The 19814-nt window shown below is 48.1% G+C and overlaps 7 protein-coding genes and 1 non-coding gene across 8 annotated transcripts; 4 read left to right on the top strand and 4 right to left on the bottom strand.

Moving 5' to 3' along the window:
* Positions 1 to 2002: 2002 nt before the first annotated feature.
* yphA (tyrosine phosphatase family protein) lies at positions 2003 to 2887 on the bottom strand (the record flags this gene model as incomplete). Its single annotated transcript, XM_747033.1, has 4 exons — positions 2003 to 2299; positions 2353 to 2548; positions 2602 to 2745; positions 2799 to 2887. 4 exons carry the CDS (start codon positions 2885 to 2887, stop codon positions 2003 to 2005), a joined length of 726 nt encoding a protein of 241 aa, XP_752126.1.
* An 828-nt stretch (positions 2888 to 3715) lies between these two features.
* On the bottom strand, positions 3716 to 5579 carry AFUA_4G07010 (3'-5'-exodeoxyribonuclease). The gene is made up of 6 exons (XM_747032.2): positions 5318 to 5579; positions 5061 to 5206; positions 4821 to 4998; positions 4259 to 4749; positions 4002 to 4192; positions 3716 to 3944 (listed from the first exon to the last, which is right to left on the bottom strand). Exons 1-6 carry the CDS (start codon positions 5466 to 5468, stop codon positions 3893 to 3895), a joined length of 1209 nt encoding a protein of 402 aa, XP_752125.2. The 5' UTR covers positions 5469 to 5579; the 3' UTR covers positions 3716 to 3892.
* A 162-nt stretch (positions 5580 to 5741) lies between these two features.
* AFUA_4G07020 (FMN-dependent alpha-hydroxy acid dehydrogenase) lies at positions 5742 to 8248 on the top strand. The gene is made up of 5 exons (XM_077804581.1): positions 5742 to 6208; positions 6267 to 6487; positions 6546 to 7051; positions 7123 to 7792; positions 7842 to 8248. Exons 1-5 carry the CDS (start codon positions 6198 to 6200, stop codon positions 8018 to 8020), a joined length of 1587 nt encoding a protein of 528 aa, XP_077660727.1. The 5' UTR covers positions 5742 to 6197; the 3' UTR covers positions 8021 to 8248.
* A 254-nt stretch (positions 8249 to 8502) lies between these two features.
* tI(AAU)3 lies at positions 8503 to 8576 on the bottom strand. The gene has a single exon. It is a non-coding gene (tRNA).
* Positions 8577 to 9813: 1237 nt separating this feature from the next.
* AFUA_4G07030 (SAP domain-containing protein) lies at positions 9814 to 11836 on the top strand. The gene is made up of 4 exons (XM_077804582.1): positions 9814 to 10282; positions 10602 to 10869; positions 10939 to 11027; positions 11098 to 11836. Exons 2-4 carry the CDS (start codon positions 10648 to 10650, stop codon positions 11543 to 11545), a joined length of 759 nt encoding a protein of 252 aa, XP_077660728.1. The 5' UTR covers positions 9814 to 10282; positions 10602 to 10647; the 3' UTR covers positions 11546 to 11836.
* A 2173-nt stretch (positions 11837 to 14009) lies between these two features.
* ctsD (pepsin-like aspartic protease) lies at positions 14010 to 15434 on the top strand (the record flags this gene model as incomplete). Its single annotated transcript, XM_747029.1, has 1 exon — positions 14010 to 15434. The coding sequence occupies one exon, from the start codon at positions 14010 to 14012 to the stop codon at positions 15432 to 15434; it is 1425 nt and encodes a 474-aa protein (XP_752122.1).
* Positions 15435 to 15795: 361 nt separating this feature from the next.
* On the bottom strand, positions 15796 to 17221 carry AFUA_4G07050 (uncharacterized protein; the record flags this gene model as incomplete). Its single annotated transcript, XM_077804583.1, has 3 exons — positions 15796 to 16939; positions 16996 to 17047; positions 17107 to 17221. 3 exons carry the CDS (start codon positions 17219 to 17221, stop codon positions 15796 to 15798), a joined length of 1311 nt encoding a protein of 436 aa, XP_077660729.1.
* A 907-nt stretch (positions 17222 to 18128) lies between these two features.
* AFUA_4G07060 (putative acyl-CoA thioester hydrolase) lies at positions 18129 to 19582 on the top strand (the record flags this gene model as incomplete). The annotated part of the gene is made up of 5 exons (XM_747027.1): positions 18129 to 18266; positions 18330 to 18394; positions 18450 to 18746; positions 18798 to 18979; positions 19035 to 19582. The coding sequence occupies 5 exons, from the start codon at positions 18129 to 18131 to the stop codon at positions 19580 to 19582; spliced, it is 1230 nt and encodes a 409-aa protein (XP_752120.1).
* Positions 19583 to 19814: the final 232 nt, after the last annotated feature.

Below are 19814 nucleotides of genomic sequence, written 5' to 3' on the forward strand. Positions count from 1 at the left end.
AGACACCCTGCAGCTCTGGTCAGATTTGGATCTTGCTGTCCTGCTCAGAAGCAGCGAGCATTTTACCGGATCAGACAATTCAACGACCATCAAGCTTTCCTTTGGATTGCGAAAAAAGGCAGGAGGGCCGTCAACAAATAGAATCCGCAGAGTACCAATATCAGCGCAACACGACGGGGATGCTGCTCCTCCTGCGAATATTCGCACAGCATACTTATCTACGATAAACGTGTTCCTTGAAGTGTATGACTCGAACCAAGCCAGACAGGAATACTTCCGGTTCGCGCCGTACCCGCCAATCTCAACATCTCCCGAAACATTTATAGCAAATTCCAAGCGATGGAGTCCAAGAAAAAGCCTTCAAGACTCTCCGAGACTACCTGTGACGCAAACAGACTGCGTGGATGAATTCATGGACAGCAGGCTCAGCAGCTCAGGGTTGTTGTTGGACGAGCTGGAGGATCTGAAAGATGACTACCGAATGGAGGAAACCTGCGATAGTCAGATTCACCAGGAGCTTGATCAGCTGCTCAGGAAAGGCCTTCGACCGCTCATAGTTGAACCACATCAGCAGAGTGATACAGGCTGTCGGAACTCAGGAGATAGGGCTCTCCAACCCCTGTCACGCATTGTGCCTTCGGTGTTTAGCTTAGGCTACCGTGAGGTACTATTCAGGATTGGCTTTCATCAAGAAGGGCGCATACAACTGACACAAATTTCTCCACCCACAGGCCATGAACACGCGATCCCACTTGATTCCGTCCATCGCAAAGTCCCTAGCTTCAGTGCTGAAGACAACGAGAAACTCGTCTTTGCAAAGCAGAATCAACGATCTCCAAGCTTTGCATAATCCTCGAACAGACGCGTCTCACGCACCAGGGTCCACCGACTCTAGAGCAGCAATACAGACCGCCCTCTGGAAGATCGCCCACAAGCAACTATATGATTCCCGTGCTTCGCGGAAATTGAGTGCATCAGATGCCGTGACTACTTCCGCCGATGATTACAGAGGAGCCGAAGAGGATATTTTATCGGAAGCAGGCATCGATGACTTTCACGATATCCTAAACAGTGAGAATCACGAGGTATGCGATTCCGATAGTTATGTGGGAAGCAATTCTGAGTATCTTGAGTTTATGAATGAAGACGAAATGAACTCTATCTTATCATTTGACGGAAATTATTCACACCATTCAATTGATATGCTGGGACATGACGATACAGAACTTGATCAAATTCGGGAAGACCAGGCAATAGTTGACGATACCCAGGGCAGAACCACAATACCCGTGCTCAATCTTTCAGAGCAACTCTCCTGCCACTTTTCCCTCAGTGATGGCGAGATGCTGGCATCGGACTGTTTTGAAGATGAGCCTACGAGCCCACACCTTCTTCCCTATAGCTCTAGCTTCTCGGGGGCTTGTGAGTCTTCCGATGAGGACTGTGACCTGATGCTGTGTGACCACAATTGGGTTCTATAATTTGTAGTGATGGGCTGCCAAGCTGCAGATTGTCTATCCGCATGGATAGCATTCCACAGTATATAAATCATTAACTACATAGCGTTACAGCAAATTGACACATTATAAAGAGGCCCAATAGGCTGCGTTCTCATTCAAGAGGATCTAGCTTCAGCCAAAGAAGATTTAGGTACTTATTGTGTTCTATTGAGATGATAAGAGAAGATACCAGTGTAGCCATCAATTATCCATCTGTTCTCAGACAAAGACAAACCCACACCCTCATTCATAACATTAGCCCGAATTACCGTCCATTCGCAACACCATACACCGAACACGCCACTGTATTATCACAATAAAGTGTAGGGTATCTGACAGAGAGATCACGGTCAATTATAAGCCAACATGCGCCGCCCCAATGCACCTCCGTGCTCTGTACTCCATGCAGTCAACTTGTTTTAAAGTCGGCACAGTTGTACTCCTCGAGGTTATCCAGTCCTCCATCAGATAGTGTGAGAGTCAATCAAAGTGTGCCACATCCATCACATAGCGTCGGACTTGTGAAATACACTGGCAGAAGAATGTCTACTGCCTCTCGGGGTATTTTCGTCCTCGACTACTTCTTCGCGAAGCGGATCGAGCATTACACCAGCAGGCCAGGAGCTTGCACCAGAAGAAACAGCGAGGGGCCCGAGTCTGGTGTCATCGAAAAGTTCAATGAATCGTTCGTCGAGAGGCCTTGATTTCGGCAACGAAAAATTGAGGTATTCCTTGCGAATAGCTGGCATGTCCCAGCCCTGAACCTTCCGAAAGCAGCCGACAATGCATCCAGTCCGATGCTATTAAGTCTTGTTAGTCGGGTCGAATTTGTATTATCGGCATTTGCGCTCACCTTTCCCTTGTTGCAGTGTAGAAGGAGTGGGTGATTGGTCTTGTTGAGCATGATTTCCAAGACTCGGTTCACGACATGGTCCGGAGTTCGAATCGTGGGATCCTTGTTTGCCAGGATAAGAATGCGACGATGTTCAATACCATTCTCTTTGAGAAAGACTTGGTGGTCCTGGGTGTAGTCCCCTTCAACTAACGTACTATGTGGACAAGCGTAAGAAAGGGGTAATGATCTTATATGGCAGCCGCTTACACAATCATCCTGAGTCCCAGCTTCTTTAGCGCTTGGAAATGCCAAGGTTGCGGGAAAGAGCTTCTATAGACTCCTTTGACAACATCTCCGAAATTGGGAGGCAACTTTTCAGTGTGAATGATCTCTGACTCCAATGATGTTTCTCTAAGACGAGTCCTTTCGCCTGGTTAACGCGGTCTAATCAGTAAACAGCTCACTGCAAAGGTCGATAACCAAGGGAAGAAGACTCACTCGCTTTAGCCCTGAGGGAGCTATTAGAAGACTTCTCACTAAGTGGTTTAGCCATCGTAAGGTTTCTTTGAGACAGATGAAATTCAGTGCAGCCTTAACGCGTCTTGGTGGTCTCAGCGCTCCCTTGTTCGAAGAGAATCTTCAGGCGACTGTGATATGCCTCAAGACAAGGAATATAGAGCAACGAGCTTTGAGACGTGTCTGCCAACCCAGGAATCTGGATACAGCTGGTTGCAAGGCGGATTGTAAGAGTGCTTTCGGAATGGACGTCAGTTCTATGGGAGAGTCCGAGGATAGAAGATCGATGGCCTGAGGAACCGGCGTTCAGTCAAACAAAAGAGCTTGAAGAGAAGCCATGATGGAGGTATTCGAGAGTATCAGGAGACAGGATGGATAAGCGAGAAAGAGAAATAGATCAGTGAGTAGGCTATCTTCGTTATCTCGTCAATAACAACAAAGACAGTGAGACATAAGATTTTGGAGTAATATGGGCGGTGAGCTACTGGAGGAGGGATATTAGCAAAGTGAATGGCACAGTTTGACGAAAACTGCGCTAGCACGAGCTTGACCTGGGATGTCTGGCATGAAACAGGCCTATAATGCAGCCTAGGAAACAAGATCTGGCTGAAGGCGTTCAGCGATTGCAAGTGAGAAACACAGCTACCACTTCTGTCACATCATTTTGCTTCAACAAAGATGGCCTCATATTGAGTCCGTTATAGTCCAGGCTCAGGATATCATGGCCGGAGCAACAGTCACAGCTGAAGTCGCTTCTCTGCTGAGTCACTTTCGTAGTGATTGGAAAATAGACTGCTTTCTTTGTCAGAAGGTGCCAACTTGGCAAATCGACGCCTGGAACGTCGAATCAGAAGAGGTTCGGTCAGTTTGGATCCGACAGCTTGGCCATGAACACAGGAAAGCAAACTTCATTGACACGCTCGCAAGCAATTCTATCAAACGGAGTCAAAGTTTGGGTATGGACAGAAGACTAGGCTTGACAAATCCCAAGCAGCTGTTTCCCTCCTCTTCCGGTGAGCACTTCAAAACGGAGAGCAAAGAGTTACGACACTTCCTCTCCTAGTCCAAACATTCTTATCGAGTTATTCCAAGCCCTAAGTATGGAAATGTCAGCTCCTTAGTGGCCAAAGGTTTCAATCCGAATAACCTACGCCTCGCAAACCTCCGCTGCCGTAATATTTTTTAATTTAGCGATGACATGGGCGACATGGGCTATCGCAACGGGTTCATTGCGGCCCTTGACCATAAGGCCCTTCTGCCATTTCTCCTTCTTGACTGCCTTGGGCAATGCGGGAGAACCCTCGAGGTGTTTAGCGGATGCGTGAGAGGGCCGGATCTCGCACTAAGGATATGCCAGTCAGAGGGGAAAGAATGTGAGGATGTTGTAAGGGAGATGAGAACTCCATACCCATGGACCATCTGTCTCTATCTGGATTCGATCAAGCGGGATAGCTTTCACCACCTCCAGGTTCTCCTCCGTCTTCAGGCTGCATCCGTTGACACCGACGTCCAAGCCCAACGCCAGCATCCGTTTCATCTCGTCCATTGTCCCTGTAAAACTGTGCACCAAGCCTTTCTTAGGAAGTTTCTCCAGTCTGGGAGCTAGCAACTTTTCAAAATCCTCACTGGCAGCTCTGGAATGAAGAAAGAGCGGGAGCTGTATTTCCACCGCAAGATCCAGCTGAGCTTCGAAGTATTTCAGCTGAGGTTCTTTAGCGCTGAGGAACAGCCGGTCATAATCAAGACCGATTTCACCGAACGCAACAGCATGCCCGGCTGCTTTTGCTTCCAGCGCCAGAGACTTCAGCTCCTCCAACATCTTGTCTGGACCGCCAGGAAATTCATCAAAGAGCTTTGCTTGACATGGATGAACACCAACAGTTGCGTAACAGAAACCAGCTGGCAGCCGAGCTTGTTAGGCTTGATAGCACGAAGAAACAAAGGGTAAGGATGTTGTGTGCGCAACTTACGGTAACTTTGAGCAAGCTGGATAGCATGCCGAGATTCTACTAGATCTGAACCCGTCACCATGAACTTCGTGCACCCCACATCGCGAGCACGCTGAATGACATCGTCAAGGTCATTGTCATGAACCTGCCTGCCGTGATATTCTCCTCGAAAAACAGGGTCACCAAGGTTGATTCCAATCTAGAAGCAATCAATGTTAGCAACAGTCGTTGTAGATATGCATTGCTTGTGAAGACTCTTACGTCAACATATCTCAAAGGCTTGTTAGAATCACTCATCTTGACTCTGGCCGATATTTTATTCAGAAGAGCAGAACAGTAATATCTTTTGTTGTTAGAGAGAAAACTGCAGGATGTACGCCCTGGCTTCAGCAGACCACTCCCGGAGACTGCTTTTATTGGTGAGCCAATGTGTGCAATACTACCGTTTCCAATCCATTTAACTCAGCAGAGGAGCACTCCCTTCCGCTGTGGGTTTGACTTTAACCGTCTAGACATACCTGGGTAATGTTCAGGCCAACTCGGAGGCAGTTGCCAGTGTAGATTGAGGGACTTTTCTCTGATCCTGAATCCTACGCAACCGAGGAAAGAGGTACAATTACGATTCCCGACAGCCTTCAGAATATTGCTTACGCTGTGAGTCACACACATCAGTCAATGAGTCACTTCGCTGAAGATGTACGAAGTCACTCCGAGCACTGTCCGCGGGCAGTATTAGATTCCTGGCAAGCAAGTACTCCTTAGATATCTTGTGCCGGAATTACTATGATTAGATTTCTCCGAATTGTGTCCAGTGGCTCCGTAGTTCGTAGTGCTTAGCCACAGCTCCCCTGTGCCCCTGTGGCTGGAGAAAAGCACGTGTTAAATTACATAAGCCCTTCTCGGAGCGAAACCCGGTGTCGACTGGTTTTGTCGGCGATGCCCCCGATGCTTTCGACCGAGAAACCGGCATTTCGGTGCATGAGAGAAGAGCAAGAACTGATGTCTTACAACAATTGAAGTGCACATATGTTCGGCTTCATGAAGAAAGGCAGCTAGAGTAGAGACAGGTAAAGTGGGTTGCCTCTTTTGCATCCCATCTCCGCTGAGTTACCAAAATACATACATTGGACGTGAAGGTTCCCCATGGTTGTAATTACTTGAGGCTTCAAACATCATTGTGAGGAACCAAAAAATAGCTCTCTCCGTATTGACTCCGAGTTTCCCAAGGCAACTATGATAATTTGATTCGTGGATCCGTCATTCCTTTTTTAACTGTTCATGCTTTTCAGCACTTGGGGCGAGTTGAGAACCCCCAAACGCGGCACTAAGGCCCCTGTGGAGTAAAATTCACTTCTCCGCACTCTGCTTTGGCCCTTGTGGAGAGCTCTCCGAAGCGCAATGCAGTTACAGTCAGTCTATATAACCAACAGCGCCTCTCAATATTCGTTTCAGGTTCATTTCCTGCAGTTACTCGAGTATAATCACTCTGACTTGGAGTCTCCGAAAGAATTTGTCTTTCAAACCAGTGATCTGCGCGAATTTCAAGAGAGTAAAGATGGCGGGCGAGAAGCTTCTATCCACTAAGGAAGTGTCGAAACACAAATCGCCTGATGATTGTTGGATTGTTGTTAATAATAAAGTATGGGACGTAACAGATTTTGTGGAGGAACATCCTGGAGGGTCAACAAGTAAGAGTTGCTGGTTATTATGCTGACAACTGAACCCAGAAAGCTGACGTTGGTTCAGTCATTCTGAAATACGCTGGCCGTGATGCCACCAAGGCCTACTCAGAGGTTCACTCTCCTGGTGTCATCAAATCAAATCTACCGCCAGAGAAGTACAAGGGGATCCTCGACTCGTCCTCAATCGATGAAGAATGGCTCAAACAGCCTCCCAGCGAGAATCCACAGGTTGTCCTGGACGACGAGAAGCCGCCCTTGCACACTCTGATCAACTCACACGATTTCGAGCTTGTGGCGTCCAAGACGGCAAGCAAAAAGACGTGGGCATTTTATTCCAGCGCCTCGACCGATCTCATCACTCGCGATGCGAATAAATCTTGCTTCGACAGGATCTGGTTTCGACCTCGCGTCCTCAGAAACGTTCGATCCGTGGATTCTAGAACAAAAGTTCTCGGCGTCGATTGTAGCATGCCGTTGTTCGTAAGTCCGGCTGCTATGGCTAAGCTTATCCATCCGGATGGAGAGTGCGCGATTGCCAGGGCATGTGAGCGCAAAGGTATCATACAAGGAGTATGTCATGATCTTATATCCCATTCAGTCTCATTGCACAACGCCAAGCTCTAGTGCTCATTATTGGGCAGGTTTCTAACAATTCTTCGTACACTCTGGATCAACTGAGAGAAGCGGCTCCTTCGGCGAATTTCTTCTTCCAGCTGTACGTCAATCGAGACAGAACAAAGTCCGCAGCGCTTCTTCGTCAATGCTCGGCAAATCCGAATGTCAGGGCAATCTTTGTGACAGTCGATGCTGCATGGCCAGGCAAACGGGAAGCGGATGAGCGAGTCAAGGCCGATGAAAATTTGTCTGTGCCAATGGCACCGGCGCGAGCGAAGAACGACAAGAAGGGCGGCGGCCTTGGACGTGTTATGGCCGGCTTCATTGACCCTGGATTGACGTGGGATGACTTGGTATGGGTTCGAAAGCACACGCATCTTCCCGTGTGTTTGAAAGGAGTGATGTCTGCGGATGACGCGATCTTGGCGATGCAGGCTGGGTTGGATGGCATTCTTCTCAGCAATCACGGAGGTCGCAATCTTGACACGAGCCCTCCCTCAATAGTCACTCTACTGGAACTTCACAAGCGCTGTCCAGAGATCTTCGACAAGATGGAAATATATGTGGACAGCGGAATCCGCCGCGGAACGGACATACTCAAGGCCATCTGCTTGGGTGCCACCGCTGTTGGCATGGGGCGCAGCATGCTCTTTGCCACGAATTACGGGCAGGAAGGAGTCGAACATCTGATAGACAGTAGGTGCTGTCCCATGTATAACCCTATGAAGCTAACCAGCAATTGTAGTTATGAAAGATGAGCTAGAAACAGCGATGCGGAACACTGGGATTACTTCACTTGATGAAGCTGGCCCTCATATGGTCCACACGGGCGATATTGATCATCTAGTTCCTGACTCTCGGTCACATCCGTATGCCCGAGCGGTTGCAAAGGGTCGGCGCTCAAGGGAAGTCGCCAAGCTTTAGACCTGACGAGATAGGGATTCAGGAGGGCATTTCTCTCACAGCCATGCAATGATCCAGTAATACATACATACACTGGCGCAGTGAACTATTATGAAAATAGATACTACAATTTTGTGATTGGGCATCACTCGAGTATCATGTCCAGGCTGCTGGCCTGGCCCTTGCTTTGTATTTCGTACAGCTCCCCGTCAAGCGGATGATCTGGAAAAAAATTTCAGACTTTGGACATGATTGTTCTTCTACTGTAGTTGTAGCCAGTGGTTTAGCTTCTGATGCGTGGTTATTACAGATCTCTGTCTGGGATATGCCACAATATATATATATTTGCCAGTCGTCACCACCATGTTACGAAAATCGAATAATATCTAAACGACATCTATCATAACAACATATCGAGATCTGATTAAGACCTTGAAATCACATTTGCTTTCCAGAGGAGACAGTCAGAGCAAAAAAGAAAAGACGGAGGAAACAACAAAAAATGGTCACTACGAGGGTCGAACTCGCGACCTTGGCGTTATTAGCACCACGCTCTAACCGACTGAGCTAAGCGACCAGTTGTTGATTATCAACATGCTTTAAAGCTATATGATTTAAAGAAAAAAGCCTTCCAATCTGCACCTGAAACTGCATCTGCGGAGTATTTAAAGAATCCAGTCTAGTGAATATCCACAGTATTAGTTTCCAACCAAGGCACGTGAAATATCCGACCAGTAGAGTTGTAGAAGATGAATTGATTTAGAAATAGAAACAAGTAAAGCATGTGAAGTCTCTAAGGACAAGAGCCACTAGATTTCGATTGAATTAGACTGCCAGTTTGATGTGGTCAATCCTCATCATCCTCCACCTTGCTTCACACCACATCCAGCAGCGAAGCTTGACAGAATCCTGCTTACTATTACGCCAAGCCTCATCACGTTGCCATTCCAGAATAGTAGGAGTACGGCAAGCGCTAGATAAGTTGAAGGAACTCGCCGGGACCCGACTTCTCAGATGTGAAGTTAGACTCACTGGACATAAGTCCGAATAATTGACCACATGACTACTCGGCATTTTCAATTGATTTTTACCCAAGGTCCGTCTAACCACCATGTAAACATGCGAATGTGATCCGTTTTCAGACGACACCGAGTTCATTACATTGTAGAAGTGCTCAAGGTGAACCCCTCCCGAGTGCGAAAGAACTACCGCCGTCATCTTATTCTATTGCAGTCTACTTAGAGGCATACATTTACTGGCGACGCAGACGACCTACTGTCAAGGCAAGCTGGTGCGTCCCCAGGAGGTTCCTCATTCGATCAACTCGGGGTTGGGTTTTGTTTCGCATAATCTTGTAAGAGCATCAATGACATGGGCACACATACCATTAATGATGGATATGCGAGTCGGATCAAAGGAAGAAAGGGACAACTGTATTGCCTCCTATTGTATGTATTCCAGAAGAGCAGGAGCCCAGAAGTTTACCATGCATTACAACTGTTTATCTCTATAATTAAATCAGGTCACCAGTGTATGATGGGAGGATGAGGGGAAGATCAACAAGACAGGTCAATCTAAAAAGTTCCGGTTGGAGACGATGCTCGCAAAGCCCGAATGTGGATGGTGGATGGTCATTTCTAGGTTGCTCAGATGATCATCAACTGACCAAACTCTCCATCTCAATGGTATCCCGCAGTCATAGTCTCTCAGAAATGGGACCGCAGCCTGATTCATTGGCTGCTTCGCCAACTGGGGCACCGGGGAACATGGCATAATTCTCGTCTCATCCTTCAACGCTTCAGTGGAGTAGAAATAGTACGATGCTAGTCTGTCAGAATCCTAAAAATTCGGGATACCTCATCTCCGGAGTACGGTGTAGTTTTACGGTGACTCCAAAGGTACAAGTAGTACATAATGTACGACGCAGATTCCATCCTACTTCCCTTTTCCCCTACCTCACCATTATTTCACATTTCTACCCCTCATCGCCCATCCATCTCGGTTTGTTGAAGGAGACTCATCACTTCCCCTGTGTTTGCTTTTCGTCACTGTTGCTTCACGAACAAAAAAATCTTTTCTTGCCTACTTTAAATCTGTCTACCCAGAACACTACTGAATCTGTATGCTGTCGATCCCTTTAACCGCACTTATTTAGTTGCTAGTCGTTGCTACTATTACAATCCGCTGGGTCAGAAGTCAGCAAAGTCGGACTTGGCCAGACCGCCCCGTTCCCCAGTGTTGCAGGGATCCACTCAGAAGCTACCTAGAAACGGACGATCTAAGGTAGGAGCTCATCCTATGCCATTCCCCCCCCCCAACGATTCGGATCCTTGAGATATTCAAGTATATCAGCTTTCCCCGGGCCATCCATTGCCTTTTTCCTTTCTCTCCTCTTTCCTCCTACTCTTAATATATCTGCTCTGTTTCTGACAATACTGTCCTGTGACCTCGACACTTTATCACACCTCGTTCTGCTCCTCATTTCCCTCCTGATCGCTTAGCATAACCTCATCCAACCCTATCTTCATATTTCATTCCAGAGCTCAACAAATATCCATCGAGCAACCTCTTTTGACTCCATTTACACTAATACATAATTAAGCGACATTCTACTTTCAAACTGCTGAATCCGTACTCTTTCATTTATCATGGCTGCTCCCCGTTCAACGTCATTACGCGCTCTCCGCATGCTTTCCCAGCAGCATACCACCACACCTTGCGTTCGCCGTAGCTTGCATATCACAGGCGCAAACTCCGCTCAACCGGTTAATGTGACCGACAAGGCTTCGTTTTATGCCACTCGTACTTTAGCTGATCTCAAGCTCGAATGTAAAAAGAGATCGATAGCAAGCAATGGTACTCAGGCCGAGGTTTGTATACCAGATAGCCCTATCACTCATGCATGAACTGCAACTAATCCTCCTATCTTCAACTTGAAGCTTGTGGAACGGCTTTCCAACCATGATTTCCTACAATCTCGTGCCTTTAGCATTGCGATGAAAAGAATCAATGGCAAAGCTTCTACAGAGTATGCTTGTCCGCACTTACTTTTCCTCATCGAAACCCTCAGTGCTGACATGATTTGTTACCATATCCAGTCCCTCCGTTCGTCATTTCAACACCTCTCGTGCCGCAAAGGCCGTTGGAGATTCATCCACCGTCGACTTTGCATACTTCCCTTCTATGGAGGAGATTGATGTTCCCCCCTCCCGTCCGGACCCACGCTTTCCGATCCTCTCCGATATCTACAAGTACTATGATCCCTCAAAGCAGACGATCACGTCTGACCCACCCATGAAGCCGCAGGTCTATACTGTATCTGGGGAAGATGTGGCTGCGAGCCCCATGAGTGAGGTTGTTGACAATCACTCAATAGACATTGATCCCTTCTCTTTGACGGAGACCGTTGGCAGGTCCCGTTTGGGCGAAGAGCTGCAAAGACAGCAGAGCGGATCACAAGCCAAAGAGCCTGGTATTGTCAGGGAGCTTTGGTCCGGATTTGTGGAAGACCTCTTAGGTCCTAAACAGCCGACCCAGAGAAAATGACTTTGATGTATTGAATTTGTTGTAAGGAATATTAGCGCAGTGATTCAGTGACGAAACGCCCCTGTTTTTAGTTTCTTCTATTCTCTTTCTGAGACATGTTTTTTGATCGCCTGCTTTTCAGGTACACAGTACAACCTATGCCAGTCCTCTAGGTATCCAAGGCTGAGGGACTAATTTTACCGCTACCGTTGCAACTCCTGCCAGACCTAGTAGCGGGACATAACGTCCAATTTCCATTATTATTTACCTAGGCTAAACTATGATGTCCAAGGGATCAGTCACCAAGGTCAGAAAACCATTCAGTTCGGCCCTCGGTAGGATTGGACGAAGTAACCAATGATGTTCTAGAAAAATAGCTAAGGTATTTTTACGGAATTCGTGCTCCGTACTCTTGTGCCTTCGGAAAAGTATCCAAGTGGTGATGTGATGGACTGACGAGGCAGGTTTCCCGGCCCCTTCCGAGGCGGATTACACAGTATGTTCTATTCCATCCATGAATCATCATCCACGATCGTGTCCTGGTGGTTCCTGGCAAAATTTTTCGTGAAGGATTTCAATCCTGCAGGAGCAACATTTGTGACTACGGCTTGGAGTGGCAGGATGTGTCTTGATTGAAGTGCCGACACACAATACGCTGCAGTGAACGCAACGGGAGCTACCCCAGGTTCCAGTTGTGGAAGAACATTCAACTTTCTTCAACACTACGGAGTACAAGGCACTATTTTCTCTTAGCTGTAGAATCTCTCGAGAACATGACGAATCATTTAGCACCGCCTATTTGAGCATATATACCCACCTCTACCGACATCGAGGATACAACTACACAATAAATCCAGGCGCAGAATGTCTCTGAAGGTCACATGAGTCAATCACTCCATTACCTCTTCGCCAAGAAATATCTGGAATCTGGGAAGAGGGGAATATCACGTGATTAAGATGCAGCAAAAAGGCCATGCGAGCTACTATTCTGCTGCCTTGAAAAGTTATGATACTGTGAGATGCATCATTATGTCCTCCGTGTCGACTGTCCAGGTAGTCTGGATTGAACACTATCTACTTCATATCAAGTCGACCTCCTCGATTCGTCGGATATTGAGCACCTTCCACAACGCTGATGATTTGGATGATTGAAGGCCATGGTTCAAATAGCACATAATTATCGCCAATGTGACAGAGATCAGAGCATAGCAACACATATAATAGAACGTCAGCAGTGGCGAATCAGTGGGGTTATCGAAGCAGCTGAAACAGCTCTTCGTCCAAAGCCGACAACAGCTCCTTGTGGTGGCAATGTATGGGACAGAGACGGGGGCGTCTTTGCCGTCTTTCTTGCATGAGATTCGTCCATCTGTATAAGAAAGGCACTGCTTGTTCAGCTCGATTACAAGGATGACACTAAGCTAGTTGTAACCAAAGCAGATTTCATAGTTCATAATTTCTGTAGCTGACTCGATATCCAATGTCTCTACAGAGTATTCAGGCCAGGTCTAGATTTTGACTGGGCAGGGCTAGTCTGAGAGGCGCACAACATGCATACGAAGTTGCAGTGGATCAGCTTGACTTGGCGTTCCTGCTGCTCACCTGGTCAAGACATCCTCGGTTGAGAATGATTCGACTCACAGTTTGAGGGGTGTATGCCGACCTGAATCACGGCTGCTATTGAATAGTGACTAGCAATGTCTTCTCTCAGGGGTGATTTGCAACCTTCAGATATATCCCCGCTCTCCATCAATCCCGAGAGAAGCGTCAATGTGCAGATCGGAGGCGGCCAGCAGAGCTATGACCCATAAAGTGGCTATTTAAGAACGAACTAAAGAGACTTCTGAACAACTTGTCAGTCAGTTTTTTTCCTCATTCAAAGCATTAGAACTGGTAAGTGTTAGCATGATGGAGGATTGTCGTCTGTGCCTGCAGTGCTCAAGCGCTAGACAGTGCGAGTAACTGTTTTAGGTGTGGAGCTACCTGGAGATAGTTAGTGAGTCTAGCACTAAAGAGTTAGTGTCTTGCCGAAGGTTTGTTCTAGTCCTTTGGGGTCTTAATACTTGATCTGCTACTCCGTAGTGGAGAACATCCCCTATCCATCAAGTACCTGCCCACCTGCTGCATACCATGCGTATAATCTCTCATCTCTCACCTTTGCGATGAGCTCTTATTATATTGCTCAGCAGGGTGCAGGTTTTTTGATCTGTTAATTCTTTCATTTGCTTGTTCTCTATACCCCTTCTAATATAGTCTGCAACCTCAGCGTCCGTTCTTTCATCCTGCTTTGTCTGGATTTCACTCTTCAATTACAGTAATACCCGATAGACAAGCATTGCAGATTCGTTTCTACTCGACTCACTCTCACTACCGTCATTTAATCCTAATATACTGAGGTTCTGGTACTCCGAAGTCTTCGTCATAGCAATTGACCCCTCTCATGATCTTGTCAATATTGAGGCGACCATAGATTCCCTCTAGGATCATGCATCTCTTACAATGTCTACTTTCGACCATTTCTCTCGCCTCCACAGTTACAGCTTTTGTTCCTTATTCATTTAACCTCGAGGTCTCGACCGAAGGGCCCCCCAGCAATGATGTCGCCCGCCGTTTCGTGCCATGGAAATTACTGCTGGACGACTCATACAACAATCACGGGTCCTCTTCAAATGGTGTCTCTTTAACGTTGGACCTCAAAAAATTCCCTGTCCGCCGTGATAACAAATACAAAGTTGTCCTGGCCGATGAACCTACAACACCCAACACTGCCGCTCTTAACCAGGAGGGCCTCGATTACTCTTACTTTGCTACGGTCAGGGTCGGCTCTCAAGGCCAGCAGATGTGGTTGGTTCTGGATACGGGGGGACCTAATACTTGGGTCTTTGGCTCAGACTGCACGACTGTTGCCTGTCAGCGACACGAAACATTCGGCGAAGCCGCTTCAAAGTCTCTCAAGTTATTACCGCTGAACTGGGCTGTCGGGTATGGGACAGGATTGGTCAGCGGCGTCCTTGGGACTGACAGTCTCTCACTTGCTGGTTTGGATGTAAATATGACATTTGGCTTGGCCAAAAATGCTTCCACCGATTTTGAATCTTATCCCGTGGATGGTATTCTGGGCTTGGGACGATCGGCTAATAGCAATTTTAACACTCCATCGTTCATGGAAACCGTCGCGACGCAGCGCCTTCTCAAATCCAATATTATCGGATTCAGCTTCTCTCGCAACTCGGATGGTGCCAGAGATGGAGCGGCGAATTTTGGTGACCTGGATACCACCAGGTTCACGGGTGATATTGTCTACACGAACACAACTGGAGATAGCAATAACTGGAGGATACCCTTGGACGATGCCAGTGTGAATGGTACGCCTTGTCGTTTCGTCAATAAGACCGCCGTCATCGACACTGGCACATCGTACGCCATGCTTCCCCCGAAAGACGCTACAGTGTTGCACAACCTCATTCCTGGTGCAGTCACGACCTCACACGGGCAGAATTTCACACTGCCGTGCAACTCGACGGCAGTAGTGCAAGTGAGCTTCTCGGGCCTTAGCTACAACATCTCCCCCAAGGATTACGTCGGACCAGCATACGGTTCAGCGTGCTTGTCCACTATTGTGGGACAAGCCTTGTACGGAGACGACGTGTGGCTCTTGGGCGATGTGTTCTTGAAGAACGTCTATTCTGTGTTCGACTATGACAATCATAGAATTGGCTTCGCAAATCGTTCTGTTCCCATTGCCTCACCAACCACTACGGTCGCTGCAGCCGCGAACCCTTCTGCAACAGACGGAGCTGGGTCGACTTTGACTGGCTCCATGGCAGTCCATACTGGGAGTGCGTCTATTGTATCCCGATTTGTCCACTGGCCCTTTATTTTCGCACTTCTTTGCATGGTGTTGGTGTAGCCACGCTCCACCACACCAAATCTGCTTCTTTCGATACCAGCTTATATACATTTCATCATTCTATACATTACCATATTACCAGCTACGCATTGATGGGTCTTTTATTACTTACCCAGCTTAAGCATGACTGCACATTTTCTCAAACGCTTTTTCGAAGGGGTACTTCGACCACGCTATAAAACATACTGTCTTTCTAATCCAGACGTTTTACTGATGGCATGAGTGGTTCCTAGAGTACCATCTGTAATATAACAGATGGCATTACCAGAGTCTCCCAGTGTTTGAGCTGCGAATGAGCTCAATGTACATGCACTTTCCAAAATGGTCTCCAAATTTTGAACGCACGTATAGGCAAAACATATCAGAGAACCTTGCCCGGTATGTAGGTATACGACCTGGGATAGGACTCTAATAAATGATCAGCGGCCGTGCCTTTCTTCACTGAGCTCGACATACCTAGTATCGACTTATCAAAGTCTTTGATACTATTGAATCCTCCAACTCCCATTAAGATATCGAAATCTGCCAGGAGTGACTTCATGACATGGCGCACGCCTTCCTCGCCCATGATACTGAGCCCCCAAACCCAAAGACGACCGACAAAGACGAATTTTGCGCCCAGCGCCAGCGCTTTGACGACGTCGCTTGCACCCCGGACTCCAGAGTCATACATGATGTAAATCTGGTCACCCACCGCGTCGACAATATTCTCCAGCGCATCAAGGCTAGCGATCGCACCATCAACCTGGCGGCCGGCATGGTTGCTCACCACGATCCCGTCAACACCGTACTCGACGCACTTTCTCGCGTCCGCGACGGACTGGATCCCTTTGATGACGAACGGCCGACCACCGGAGATGGACTTCCACTTCCCGATCAGCCAGGGGATGGTGTCCCAGGACCAGGCCCGGCCATGCCAGACGGAGTCGATCCACTTGGTCGAAGCGGCCACGACGTCTTTTTCAATGTCGATGCCGGCCTCTTGACAGCGCTTCTGGAACACAGGGTCCGTTAGCCCCAGATCAGCGCCAATGCCGCGGTAAAACGCGTAATTCGAGTTGGCGACATCGTCGTGCCGCCAGCCGAGCTGCCATGTATCCGTCGTGAGCACCAGTACGTCGAATCCGGACTTCCAGGCCCGGTTGAGCAGTGACAGCATCAGCTCCTCATCGTGAGGCATGTACAACTGGTAAAAACGCGGGCCTGATCCGTTCGCCTCGCCGACCTTCTCAATTGGCGTACTGCCGGCTGTGGAGAGGCAGTACGGGAGATTGAGCTCGTGCGCGACCTTGGCGACGGCGACTTCAGCGGCAGGATGGTAGATCTTGTTGATGCCAATTGGGGCAAACCCTATGGGTGCCGAGACCTTGTGGCCGAAGATCTCCGTTGTTGTGTCGCGGAGGTTGGTGTCGACAAGCTGCCGGGGGACAATGCGGTGGCGGTAGAAGGCTTGTCGGTTGGCTAGGTGGGTATTGGACATGCCTGCATTCGAGGAAGCATAGTACCTGTGAAGTGCCTTAGTATCTGGCTTATCCATCGAGACCCGGCCTTGCGGACATACCAGCCGCCTTGGCTGAGCTTTTCACGGGCTAGCTCTTCAAGTTTCCTGGGATCTTTATGCTCGAAACTTAGCTCGTGCCTCCGATGCTTTACTTTGTTAGACTAAACATACCGGTGTTGAAAGGCACAGTCTTGCCCTCTCTTGCTTTCAAGAAGTTTTCCCGCTGATAGAGAGCCCATTGGGGCGTTGATCTCTGCTCAATGTTGGGATTGTTGGGGTCACTCATCGTGTAGGCTGATTGATCTGGCACATCAATGGCACGGTAATAGAACAGAGAGTGCTCATACAGTCATATGAGCTGCTATCAACCGTATCAGGCCGCCAGGTTCGACACATGACTTCCCCAAGACACCTTTATCAATGACTTCATATTGACGCATTCTCCGACGAGAGAGATGTTCGTCCTCATTTGAACTGGCTAGAGTAGTTGGAAGACAGGTAACAGGAGTAGGAACACTAGCAAGTGGTTTGATAGTACCTCTTCACTACTAGTGACCACTTGGAGCTGCGCATAGATTCTTCTGCTCGTAAACAGTCGATCGAGGCGGTTGATGCCGAATGATTCAGGCAAATAGATCCCGATGATGTCAACAGATCTGCTGTCAACGATCAACCTTCAACAACCTTCTCAACAAATTGACATACATGCTGATGAGCACAGAAGTGAATTGGAGTCTATTATGTGAAAGCTTCTTTAAATCCCCACAATCTCGGACCCTATACAGATTCTATGAAGTAATGAATGAGGGATATAGTCATTGTTGGCCCCGACTTCATCCGGGCGGAAACGGCCTCGGGAACCCAAACCAAATTACCAAATAATCGAGCCGACCACCTCCGCAAACGAAGGGTCAAGCAGGGGTGTTGGTCTAGATTGGTTTATCAATCTATACATATACAGCTATATTCTACTGATCACCGAGATCGGGTACTTCTGACGACTTCACATCTCCACCATGTTCAGGCTCAGCGCGCGAAGATCAGTTGTTACTCGGGCACAATGCCCATCACCACACACGACCAGCTCAACTGTTCTTTACATGAAAGCTGAGCATCCATTAACGAAGTCGTTAATCTTGTGGAGGGATTTTCACCCCAGCGCAGTGACCAATGTTTCTTCCAAGCCGACATGGATGCCCATGCGCGTCAAGACTCCGTGGATCGAGGCGCTGACGAAGAGTCGCGAGGATGCGCAGTCGGGCCAGACACCCCGTACGCAGGGAAAGCCAGACTTGACACCAAAGAGAATGTCAGATAGTTATTACAGTGCCGTAAGTTGCACCAATGAATGTTTTGCACAAATACGAATGGAGTGACCGAGTGCAATTTCTTAGATTTTACCCCTAAGTCAAGACAAATGGTTGCTGGATTCTTACCTGAATGCTTCGGGACATATAAGGTACGATTGTGTTTTCTTTCTGTAGGGCATAACTCATTAATCGCTCCTCTCATAGACTGGGATCATTGCTGATGGACCTGGATGCCTTGGCGGGCATCATCGCGTACAAACACGCCGGTGACTCAGTAGCTACTGTGACCGCGGCAGTGGATCGGATTACCATCGAGCATCCTCTAATGGAGATTTGTGATCTTGAGCTGAGCGGTCAGGTCACGTATGCCACGGGCAGATCAAGTATGGAGGTGTCCCTTCAAGTGACCAGGGTCCCTGCGGAAGGAGAACCGGTAAAACCGGAGGACGTCCTTATCACCTGCGCCTTTACCATGGTCTCGCTTGACCCAGCCACCAAGAAGTGAGTGCTGAGTATTAAGATGTGGGAAACGAGCACTGACATCCCCATTAGGCCCGTTCCTATTGCACCTTTGCTTGTGGAAAATGCGGAGGAGCGTCTTCTCTTCCACAAGGGCGAAAAGAATTATCAAGCCAAGAAGGCTCTGAGAACGAGAAGTCTCCTGGAGAAGGCGCCTGACGCCGAAGAAAGTAATTTAATACATAACATGTGGACGAAGGAGATGGCATATTTGAGTGAGTGACAATAATCCCTTCAGCTGTTCCAACGCTGATGCTAACGCGGGAACAGATCCTGAATCACCTGCCCAAAGACCTGACAATATGGTCTTCATGAGCGACACAGTACTGAAATCCGCCATGATTATGCAACCACAGGATCGCAACCGGCACAACTTTATGATCTTCGGTGGCTTCCTCCTCAAACAGACTTTCGAACTCGCATTCTGCTGCGCCGCCTCATTTTCCCACGCCCGTCCCAACTTCATCTCCCTGGATCCCAGCACTTTCGAAAACCCTGTGCCCGTGGGAAGCGTTCTGTACCTACGGGCTACGGTTGCTCACACAGAACCGCTGCAGAGAGACGGCACCACATACACCAAAGTGCAGGTCCGTGTCGATTCTAAGGTTAGGGACGTGGAGCACGGCAGCAAGAAATCCACGGGCCAGTTTAACTATACCTTCTTGGTTGAGAAAGATATTCAGGTCATGCCCCGAACTTATGGTGAATTTATGCTCTGGACCGATGCGCGCAGACGAGCACAGAATGCTGCCGCCATGGTGACTGGTTCTAAGGAGCCCAGTACTCTTCGCAACATCAAGGATAGTGTGACCGAGTAGAGATTTCCATTTGCAGCAGGGTGTTTGTGAATTTACAGTGTTTGTTTTACAGTGATGGAAATATATCGACAGCTAGACACTATCGTCGAGTCATTGGAGCATTTGCAACAAATGAACAACATCGCCAAATGGACATAGTAGCCAGTCACCTGACATCCGGTGCTCCGCACCAACGATCAAGAAATCGCTCGTGCACTTGTCGCCGTCTGCAGAGAATCTCCTTCGCCTCTGT

The sequence above is a fragment of the Aspergillus fumigatus genome, chromosome 4, assembly GCF_000002655.1.
Source record: "Aspergillus fumigatus Af293 chromosome 4, whole genome shotgun sequence".
NCBI lineage: Eukaryota > Fungi > Ascomycota > Eurotiomycetes > Eurotiales > Aspergillaceae > Aspergillus > Aspergillus fumigatus.